The sequence below is a fragment of the Toxotes jaculatrix genome, chromosome 9 (genome assembly GCF_017976425.1).
Source record: "Toxotes jaculatrix isolate fToxJac2 chromosome 9, fToxJac2.pri, whole genome shotgun sequence".
NCBI lineage: Eukaryota > Metazoa > Chordata > Actinopteri > Toxotidae > Toxotes > Toxotes jaculatrix.
This window is the reverse complement of record NC_054402.1, coordinates 6,429,206-6,440,697: the sequence shown is the minus strand read 5'-3', so window position 1 is coordinate 6,440,697 and position 11,492 is coordinate 6,429,206. Positions and strand designations below refer to the sequence as shown.

Here is an 11,492-nt window from a genome sequence, read left to right as displayed (position 1 = left end):
AAATATTTACCTAAGCTTCAACGTAACTGAGGTGGAGCAGGATAAGGTCCGGATCTTGAGGATTCATGTTTTTAGTTTCAGAATCTTTAATGGAGAGATTAATTACCGCTCTCTGTGGACCATGGATTTCCATTCACTGTACAAATACGTCTGTCACCTGTTTTGCCTCAGTGTGCAGGTAGGAGCAGGTTTCTTTTATTGATGTTTGATACTTCAGTATTGACAGTTGTCACTAGAAATTGTCTATATGCAACTATAATGGGGTCCAAAAGCCTGCGACCACTGGTCGAGTTAATTCTATATTGCATTTGTTTCGAATACAATTTTTTTCCATTACAAATGAACATTAGCTTAACAGTTTGAACAAAAAGTTGATTTTTAAAAAAAATACACATGAATTTCTTAATGTCTTACTTGGTTTGTATTTGGATTGTCCCCCTTTTGCTTTAATGGCAGCACTCGAGCTGGACTCGAGCATAGACTCCACAAGTTTGTGCAAAACCTGGTGACCCATGTTCTCCCAGCATGATTTGTCACAGAGTGTTTTCTCAGTCTTCAAGTGCTCCCGTAAGTTGAGATCAGGTGTGTTTGGGCTCATTATCCTGCTGCAGTGTGAATCGTTCTCCACAAAGTTGCAAACCAGAGGGTGTAGCATGTCTGTGAATAATAGTGGTACTTCTCTGTGGTGAGGGTGTAGTCAATTTGGTGCAGGTGTCCAGGCAAAACAACCCCAAACCTGTATACTCCTACCACCACGCTTCACCGTCGGCCTGATATGCTGCTGTTCGTCTCCTTACATACACCCTGCCATAAATCTCAAACTTGGATTCTTCAGTAAATAGGACTTTTTCTAATCATCCACTGTGAAATGCCGGTATTTCTTACCCCACGCATTTGGCCTTGTTTCTCCTCCAGAGAAGTGGTTTAGAAACTGCTACTCGTCCTCTGAGACCACTACAAGACAGCCTTCTTTTTGCTGATGGGAGTCTTGTTTTTTTTATTTAGCAAATTCTGTATCTGTGATGAAGTTGCTTTTCTGTCTCTCAGGGAACTGAGCTTGATGTATTGATCTTTTGATGTTGTAGACTCGTTTTGGTCTGTCAGATCGTGCTTTGGATACAACTGATCCAATGCGTTTTAGAGTCTGTGCACTGCCCCCTTAGAAACCTTTAATCTAGCCATGATTTGACACTGTGAAAGCCCATCTTTGCTTACAATAACAATTTGACTTATGACACTTTCACTTAGTTCTGATGCAATTTTCCTACTATCATAATGCTACCTAGTGAGCAATGATCTGCTGAAAAATTGAGACACAGTCTTATGTATAACAGGTGAACACTGGCCGGAAGTTGAGTTACTTGGACGAGCCTCTGAGGCTCTGCTGAGTAGATCAAATCCACATCTGAACTCATGCTTCAGTGGAAGGGCTAAAACTCAAGGACATCTGACCTTTTGTACAAAGGAGTTCAGTTGGTCAAATCCCCCAGCTTCACTTAGATTTGAATGCTGGACTGTAAATAATGCAGAACCTTACATATTGTTTCTTTGTTTTACATGAACTAACTTCCTTTGCTTTTAGAATCCTCTAACTTTCTGATTATTTCCAGGTGTATGTGAAAGTGTCAGGGATTTTCAATGTGGTCTCAAACTTTTGGATCCCGCTGCATATGTGTCTTCTGTCATTACAGATTGTCTGGGGTCTAGATGAAGTGACACTCTTGAATCCTCCAGAGGAGGCTCTGCCAGACCACCGTTTGAAAATACTTTACTCTTGTGATGAACCTGCTACAGTACAGCTGGACTGCATTGTATCTTTTGACACTGGAATCATTTCCACACACCTGCTAAGACAGTGGAGTTGTGTCCCCGGTGACCCTAAAATAAGGACTGTGGAACTGAACCTGCCAGACTGGCTGGTGTATCAAGCTGATGGGATTGTTCCAGACTCTCACTGGGTGCTGAGTTGCATCCTTCGAGCCTCGGTCAGATACAGTGGATTTGATGACACTGAGGGATCTATCGCAGCTCAGGATGTGGCAACTTTACAGCCTAAGCCCTTCTTTAGTCGACCAGTCAAACAGCATCAACTCTGCACTGCCTGGAGTACACAAATGCTGCAATTAACTCAACAGTTTTTAAAGAAACAATGTCCTTTGGAGCAAGGTAAGGTTGAGCTGATAAAGGAACCTTATATCAAAAACAGCTCAAGTGGAGCTTCAAAAAAAAAACCCTATAACTATGCAGATAAAGACTTTAGGATGAGTCGAAAATGTAAACATCACTAATCTGTTTTTATGGAATGGAATAAAAATCTTTACCTGTGGTCTTCCAAAACTAAAAACTGTTTATCTCATGCAGAAACAGTGCATTTGCTGACTTCAATTTATGCTTCAACTGGAGAAAGCTTTGGTATCACAAAGACACTAGACCCTTACAGCAGTGTGCTCCTGGAATACTTGCGAGTTAAAGCCATCTCTTTTCCATGGTAAGACAAAAAAACACCATGTACAGCCTGTTGTGGAGATATTTTTTGTTTTTGGTTAAAGAAGCGTACTTTGTATTTTTTCCAGGTGTTTGTTCTCCATCTGGATATTTGTGACCAGACGCTGCCAGGAAAGCATGTGTGGAGTGCTTCATCATATAGACTCTAATAAGAACTTTGTCACACCAGCAGTGTTCCTCACAAATTCAGGTATATTTAAGATTGTTCTGTGGCCTCTCAGATATTCTCATTATGTAACTACCCAGTGCTCACATTAGTTTCTCATATGCACAGGCCAGCTACACATCCAAATGAATGGAGAGGCTGAGGAATCCTCTGCATTTCTCTCTCCATTCAAGGTGCCTTTAAGTGAGTGGTGCCAACTCAGCGTGATGCTGCACGGCAGAACAGTGAGTAGTATCCTGGTGACGATACGGCATGTAAATAATGTAATAATTACAAAAAATAAAGTGGTCATTGTCACTGTATCTCAGGTGACTGTCTCGATGGTGTGCATTGATAAGGAGCAGAGAACGGTTCAATCTACAGAATATTTGTAAGTGTACTTTTACCATGACTGAGGGATTAAAATGTATGAACAACAGAAATAAAAGTGAACTTCAAGTGTTCTTCATGTCTTATAGGCTGAGACATTCACTCAGGCTGGATGACACACAAGGATATTTTGTGATTGGAGGAGGGAAATATATAAGAGGTGTGGAAGGGTATTTTGGACCGGTGGTTTACTACCGCAACAGAATATCACCTCACAGCATGGTAACACACTGCAGCTGCCCACAGTTACTGTCTATGCCCACTGTTCCCTACATTTGAGTCTGATGATTTCTCTCTTCTCCAGTCTGAAGCTGTTATTCCAGATGTTATTAAGAACGTGAACCTCACTGGATGGCTGCAGACTTGTCAAGAATTTCATCTCGAGTTGATTGTGAAAATCAGCGGCTATTCTCTCAAGGCCGAACAGAGGGCAGAGTCTGGTAATAGGTTTATTTATCCACTAGGTGGTGCTAAAATTACTCTGAAAAATTCTCAAGAGCTTTCTGCAGAGATACTAAATGTACAAAAAACTGTCTATTGCTGTTTTTCTAGAGACCTGTTTTGATGCTTTATATAAGTGGATAATAAAGGACAAACTACCATCAAATTCACAGTGTGAGCAATGGGAGGCAACTGTCCCTCACAGAAGACAAGCTGCAAAACTGTCCAAGTTATTTGCTTTCAAACATGGTAAGAGATAAACTGCACAAAATGAATTTGCTCTGCTTTGGTACAAAATGTCCAGATGTGGGAGGCAAATGTACATATGTTAATTTAAGTACTGGACTAAAGCAGGAACATTTCTACGCCACCACATTTATCTGACAGCTGCAGTCAGTTACTTTGCAGATTAAGCTCTTTATATTCAACACATGAAATGCCAGCACCATCTAGAACACTGAAATACAGATTACAGGATAACATACTGATGATTTAACTCTGTGCAAGGGAATCACTTTTAAACTTAGAGTATGTTTCACTTCTACTGATTTGCATTATACAGCTAATTCTGTAGCTAATACAGATACAGCTAATTCTTTGATGTTTACACTGAATTAAATAAACCCCTCTGATTCCATCAAATGTAAGTATTCTAGATGCATTGCGCCTCATTTTGTACGCATTTCCCCATTTTGCATATAGTACTTGGCAACTTTGGGATCTCCACAAAAATTGAAGACCTGTGTTTGCCTGCACAGCTTGTGAAGGGTTATTCTTCTCATTATTCACTGATGTTATCCATACGTTATTTAAAATACACAACTGAAACCAGTTCCATTGCTCACTTGCAGGAGGAAAAAGGGTTAACCTGTCAGCTGTGGGCAGAGCACTGTACTCCTTATCACTTCATAAGCTGGGCAGAGCAAGCAGCACTGGAATGGTCAGCAGAATATTACCACTGCTGCTCCAAGCTGGCTGCTTAGCTGATAACAGGGCTCTGCGCATGTCGTCAGTGCTCTACAGCACTGGCCTGGGAGTCAAGAAACAGCCCAGTAAGGTGTGTGTTTCTGGATCAGCCTTAGTAAAACTACGTCTGTGGCGAACATGTCCAGTTTTTTATATTCTCTCATGCCCCATGTGTTTGGTGCAGGCTTGGCTTCTTGCCCTGCTGGCAGCCCAGAAGGATGATCGATTAGCACTTCTGCACCTTGGGCACCTGCACCACCACGGGATTCAAGGTCTCCCTGCAGACCCAGATCTGGCCTATGCATATTATGCAAACATTGCTAAACAGACAACTTTAGACCGTCAGAGTCCCTCAGCAGAGCAGGTAATCTGTGCACTAACTGAATGCTTTGGAGTGCTGATTTTGCATAACTACATTTATAGGAGTCAATATTAACATGTTCTGGTCTAACATTTATTGTAACACAAAATGTTAGGGAACTTTGTACAGTATATTCTGTCATAACAAGCACTTTCAGTACTGAAACAATATGAGCTTTTTCTTTTTATCTAATCTACACATAGTTTTTCATATTATGTGCCTGTGGGTTTATTATAGCATATGAACTAATATGTGATATGGTAATACATTTTCTGCTCACCACATTGTGGGTATAGTTTTCAGATTTCTATCATCAATGAGTTCACCTTTGCTTTTCACACACACGCACAAAAAGAGATGGCAGTATGATAAACCCACATTCACATTGCACATTCAGAGCTGCATTCCTGAGCTATTTGAAAAGAAAATGAAATGCACTGATTTTTACATGTGTTTCCTCTCTTTCCTTTCTGTCTTTTGTAGACGTTTGTTGAGGCTGTCTACTTGAACAACGACGAGGTGTTGAATCTCCAGACCAATGAAGACCATCATATCTTCCAATGGCTGAAACTGCAGGCACGCAGGGGAGCAGCTGAAGCTGAGGTAACCTGCCATCTCTGCTTTTCTCAGCTGCAAGGACAGAATATGCAAAAGCATAGGAAGTCAGGAAATGACACATGAACAAGGTGATTTTATCATGCATTTTTTGGGGAATAATTCAGCAACTGTCTTACAGCAAACTGTTGCTCGCATGCTGTTCTGGGGTCAGCAAGGAGTGTCTCCAAACATCCAGGAGGCTGTGAGACACTACGAAAGGGGAGCTGTCCAATGGGAGGACCCAGTGTCAATGTACGACTATGGCATAGTCCTATTGCAGGTCAGATTTACTGTTCTCATACAGTGATATGTGATATTTATGAAAGAGTACCAATTCCTCTGGTGTTATAATTGTGTATTATTTCATTTTATCTGACATAAACATGTTTCTCTGTAGGGACATGGGGTTGAAAAGGACGTTCCAAAAGCTGTCACTTTCCTCAAGAAAGCAATGGACAAGGTTCTGTAGGGTTAAATGTTCATTACAGCATTACTTCTGTCGTCAGTCCTGCTTTCTCTTGCAAAAATCTATTCAGCATTTGCACACACCATATTACCTTTCATGACATTCATTCTGTCCTACAGGGTTTTGTTCCTGCAATCAATGCCTTGGCCTGGTATTATGAGCAGTTTGAACAGGACTACAAGCAGGCAGTGCAGCTGTGGGAACAAGCCGACCTCCTCGAGAGTCCGGATGCTGCTTTGAATCTTGGTGTTGTGTACTCACAGGGTCTGTATCCAGGAAAAGCTGCTGACCAGGTTAGCTCAACTGTAAACACATCATCTACTAGTTTACTAACACACTAGTCTTGAATGCCTAAATTAAGAGGCTAAAAAATGGTCTTTCCCACAGTATATGGCCTATAAGTACTATCTGAAGTCAGCAGAAAGAGGGAACATCAGGGGAGCACTTCACCTCGCAGACATCTGGACCACGGGGTTACCTGGCTACATCAACAGACATCCATCAGATGCTGTTTTGTTAGTTACTCACCCTTTTATTCATTTCACTTCAGATATATGATATTTCCTTATGCCATGACTGAAATGTCTTTTTAACTGCCTGTAGATGGGTAAAGTGGGCAGCTGAGCACAACGGATACCTCGGCAGCGTCTTACGGAAGGGCTTGGACTCATATCTCAGGAGTGACATGTAATCTTTTTCCTCTGTTTGCACTGGCCATGATTCTGATCAGGTGACTTAACTGCAGTTGCAGAAAATTAACATTCTCGCTTTTCATCAGGTTCAGCTCACTGTTATATTTCATGATGGCCGCTGAGGCTGGGTACGCAGCTGCACAATTCAATGTGGCATATCTGTGTGAACAAAATACGGTGGGTGACAGAAATGAACATCTGAGATCTCTCTCTCTATTAGCTGTAGTGTCATGGTCATGTTACTGTTTTATTCACTCTACACTCATCCTTAGAAATTGTTTTCATTCTGTCAATAGGGAAGTTTTCTGGATCCTGCTTTTGCATCACAGTGTATGAGGAGATATTACAACCTCACAATTCACAGTCAAAATCCTGACACTTATGGTAAATTCCCAGCTTTTGAAACTTGAATATTTTCAGATTTGTGCACAAACATATTCTACTTCATTTGACCAATAATTCTATTATTTTTCCAGCCTTCATTAGGATGGGTGACCTGTTGTATGAGGGGCTGGTTGATGGGCAGAAGGACTTGTTTTCTGCAGCAGAAATGTACAAACTGGCAGCATTAAGGAACGATCCACAGGTCTGCTTCATTTAAATCTGTGTTCTTGCAGTGTGTATATTTTTCATCCTTGTACGTCTAAGTCATACTGCTCTTCTACAGGGATGGTACAACCTCGGCCTCCTTGCTGAAGAGGGTTACAAGCTGCCGCTGTCAGCACTGACTGAACTGGGCCTTTCAGAGTTGTACCTGGCAGAAAACAGTTCGGTTCTAAGTGCTTTGTACAAAAGGTGTGTTTGAATTGTATGTGTATAAACATAAATTGTAGAAGTGCAATATACTGTATTCTATATAAACCTCTAAAAACAATTATTCTGTATTTTTTTTTAAAAAAAAGATGCAGAGACTCAGAAGATGCAGATTCCTACTTGCCTTGCAGCCTTGCCCTCTTCAACGTGTATCTTCAATCATTCCAAAAGCACTACAGTGCTACTATTAAGGTTAGTGGGATGTGTTAAAGGCACATTAAAAATCACTGTAGATATTTTAAAAAAAGTTAGTTATGCAATAAAAAATGGTTGTAGGGCAGAATGTAAAAACGTTACACGAGAAGTCCCTGCATTTAAAATTTCACCTGAGTAAAAAGTACTATCAGGGAAGAAAAAAATAATTTGAGTGCTTTAATAAGTGTACCTAGTTTCTTTCCACCACTGGCCAAAATGCAGCAGCAGGTCAACAGGCACGTCAGTGAAGTCTTAATTCTGATACTGACATTTTGGTCATGTTATTTCCCACAGTTGTCCACAGCTGTTGCTGTGGTTGCAGCTCCAACGATATTCTTAATCATCTTCGGTGTGCTCAGGAGACGTGCCCTGTCTCTCAGCTAGAGCAAAGATTCTCATGAGGATCATCAGCACAACAAACTGAGGGACTAAAGAGGAGAGTCAACCTCCACAGCAACAGCACAATATTTTGTCAGTTTACATACTGCATGTTTACTGTGCGGCCACTGAAATAATAACTGTGATTGTCATCATAAGAATGAATGTTTTGTACATGCCTGAAAAGTTTTTGGTTTTGTGAGTTTTGTATTATTGAAAGAATGTATTGACTTTAAATGAACTTGACTGAATAAATACCATTAAACTGTTTCTAGATACTGTTAGTAGATCACAGATGTTGTTCTTGGATGTCCTTTTGTCTCTCAGTATAATGATTCCTTCACCCTGAGGCAATAAGTGAGTGGATGACTTACAGAATTTCAGGTAATGAATATCCAGGTGTAGCCTCAGGTCCATCCATCCATCACCACTTCATATTTCAAAGTGCTCACTAAACAAGCATACACCAGGTCACCTGGACAACAGGCCTTTCCAATGTGGTACACATATCTTAAACTAACCTAAAGCTACACTTTAGTTGATATCATTTCCTGCTTTCACTCACTTTTGTGTGGACAGATTTGCCTTTGTTTAAAAGGTCAATATTCAGTCTTACATTATGCATTATTTTCACATAACACACTGCTACCCATTACTACAAAAAACAAGTGTACCAGAGAATTTGGAGCGACTAACCACTCCACTAACCAAAATCAAGCAAGCAATCACAGACACTTCCCCTGAGACCAAATCCATTCAACACTCAACATCTCATTAACAGCAGACGAGTTTAATTGCTTTGCTTCTGTTTGTAGGAACAGTACAGAATGAGTTGCGGGTGATGATGGTTAGGATGGGACAGAAAATTTGTCATTTTAATCAGCTTTAAGAAAAAATACACATGGTATTACTGCCATTGAACTGCCTCATGCAGAAATTTGACTACTGGAAATATAATATTCCCACACTTTTTCAGTAATACCCTGACAGAGGAACAGTGGGTCTACATTTTTTTTGCTTGGATCCTGTCTGACCATGCTTTTGGTCCTAGCTCCTGAAAATCATTTCCCAGATCCGCTCCACCTGGCATAGTGCAGTGCAGTACAGTACAGTACAGTACAGTCATGCAACCGTACAGTATTCCTGTAATTATATGATCTTATTCTTGAAATTCTTAACTTGATAATCCCTATTACTGTACAGTGTATACTCAGCACGTAGTATAATATTGTTAGGTGGCTTGATCTTTAGTGTCAGTTCTACTTTTATTTTATTCAGTTCATTTTAATCATTTTTTAGTCTATCTATCTATCTATCTACCTGCATGCCCTTGGTTTGCCATAGAATAAAACAAAGAAACTGTGAAAAGAAGAAAGCTGAATTCTTGCTTACTCTTAAAGACCTTCTAAGTTGGCCTGAATAAAATTACTGGTGCTAAAAACGTGGATTGTATTGAGCAGACTGTTGTCTTCAATTAGTATCACGGGTCTTGTGACCTGCGCCTATTGATTCAGGTAGCCCAACCCCATTCAACCTACTGAATGACTGGTTAAATGGCGAAAGGTCCTCACTGTGCAAACCAAGGAATTTTTATCTTCATAAAAAAGATACAATCTAACCCCCACGATCAAGATACAACAATAAAATTTGCCGCCGTTTTTTTTTTTATTTATTTATTTTTTTTTTTTAAACTTTATTTTAGGTTTCCGGGCTAAAGGGACGGTGGGCGGGTCGTGCCAGGTGACTCGTGACGTCAGTCTACGTCCTTGCGTATGACGTGGCAAAAAAGCGCGCGGACAGGTGATAACTGTACAGTCTTTGGCGGGAACGTGTTTTTCAAACATTCCAGCCACGGACAGCGATCACCTGTTACGGTTAATTAAACCGAAAAAACAAACATTTTTCCGTAAAGATATCGAGCTAACTAGTGATGTTTATAAACCCAAAAGGTCGCGTAAAACACTTACCTTTCTCCCGACGGTTTTTCCAGAGTCTTCTAACCAATTAGACGAATATTCCATCAACTGCCAAACAAGACGTTTAATCCGTTTGTCAAGCTGCGCCTGCAGGAGTGAAACAAAGATGGCCTTTGTGTTACGTACCTGAGGAGAGTGAAGACTGAACAGGGGAGGTCAGGTATTGACTGCTCCTGTGCCTCAAGGTAAGAATCTCTCACAGAAGCCTTATGATACCATTAGTTGATTTATAGGAAGACCTGAAGCTTGGGACTGTTAATTAGTCCTATAAAGCTGAGTTGTTTTGATGACATTAGGGCTCTGGGACTAATAAAGACTCAGAGAGGATTTTTTTTCCTTGAGTACTTTTGCTTTTAATAAATTTAAGTACATTTTTCGTATTATACTTACAGACTGCTACTTAAGTAACAAGTATTGCTTATTGGCAGACAATATATGATCCTGGTTCAATCTAGGTCTTGTTTTTTTGCATCCTTGTGTTATAGCACAATTTTACTTTCTATGTTTTTTTTTCTGTTTTTTTTTTTTCATTTATTTAAGGCAGCATCATGTGACATCCATGCAGCTCTCATCCATAGATAGAGGGAAGCAATTTTTCCACAATGCTTTTGTTTTCCTGCCTTGTGAATTTCAAATGTCCTGTTACTTTGTGCATTGAAAAGGCTGCGCTGTCTAGTGCTTCAATAACATCCTGCATAGATTGTGATTTAAGTGCACAGAGACCAAGCTTTTGATTTGGAGCTCAAAAGCTAAAATGCGAACAAATGAATAGAAAAGGAAACTGCAGCACTGAGGGAATGTGAAATCAAATTAGTTTAACTCTGCGATTTTTACTGCTTGTACATTGGCTTACCAAGAATGCAGCTCCTGACAATCTTCATTATCAAAGCAATCTGTCTCTCTTTTCCTTTTCTTCTCATTCCCATCCATTGGTTTTCCTCTCCTTTCCTCTTTTTTTTTTCCTTTTCCCTTCTTTTTCCCTCCCTCTGGCTGTGCAGATGGGCTATTTGGCCGATGAAGGGGAAGAGAGCTGTGCCAGTTGTGACTGTACAGCGGAGGCAATGAGAACAAACTCACTCAGGCAGTAGTGGGAGCTGGATTCGTTTGTGGGGTGTACAGCAGAAACACAACACGGAGGTGCAGAGACAGCACAGGTACTGTGTGTGTGTGTGTGCGTGTGTGTTTGTGGAATGGGGTTGTAAAGTAGTCATCTAAATTATAAGTTCTTCATCATTTGTTATATATATTTAGGGTGGCCATCTTTAAGGCCCATTTAATATTTTTTATGACATATTTTAAAAGTTTGTTTCTAACTCCAGATGAATGTATGTAGACAAAGTATTGTGAATGATAGAAGTGTTGTGTTACACAGGTGATCAGTGTGCTGTAGTATCAATACAAACTATTCCTGCTTCCGAAACTCTAGCGCAGTTGTTATTTAACCAGGGAAACAATCATCAGTGAGCACAACAGCAGATTTTGAATCTTATTTCAGAAATCTGAGATGTGGGCTACCATTCACAGGACTGGAACCAGGCTACTGTTTATTTACCCCTTGGGTTTCTCT

General features: G+C 40.3%; 1 protein-coding gene across 1 annotated transcript; it reads left to right on the top strand.

Annotated features, from left to right (window-relative positions):
- The first annotated feature begins 102 nt into the window (after positions 1–102).
- LOC121187472 (protein sel-1 homolog 3) lies at positions 103–8,190 on the top strand. Its single transcript, XM_041046729.1, has 23 exons — positions 103–178; positions 1,692–2,166; positions 2,362–2,488; positions 2,574–2,695; positions 2,780–2,895; positions 2,980–3,041; positions 3,130–3,262; positions 3,345–3,480; positions 3,593–3,730; positions 4,333–4,538; positions 4,632–4,811; positions 5,292–5,411; positions 5,545–5,685; positions 5,803–5,865; positions 5,991–6,164; positions 6,259–6,386; positions 6,475–6,558; positions 6,650–6,740; positions 6,860–6,947; positions 7,040–7,149; positions 7,231–7,358; positions 7,466–7,568; positions 7,866–8,190. The coding sequence occupies exons 1-23, from the start codon at positions 122–124 to the stop codon at positions 7,953–7,955; spliced, it is 3,072 nt and encodes a 1,023-aa protein (XP_040902663.1). The 5' UTR covers positions 103–121; the 3' UTR covers positions 7,956–8,190.
- The last annotated feature ends 3,302 nt before the right edge of the window (positions 8,191–11,492 follow it).

Bases quoted from the DNA above. Each gene is read 5' to 3' on its own strand.
- LOC121187472 (XM_041046729.1), top strand. From the start codon at position 122: ATGGATTTCCATTCACTGTACAAATACGTCTGTCACCTGTTTTGCCTC. The intron at 5,686-5,802 runs GTCAGATTTACT...GTTTCTCTGTAG, and splicing joins ATGGCATAGTCCTATTGCAG to GGACATGGGGTTGAAAAGGA. The intron at 7,150-7,230 runs GTCTGCTTCATT...GCTCTTCTACAG, and splicing joins CATTAAGGAACGATCCACAG to GGATGGTACAACCTCGGCCT.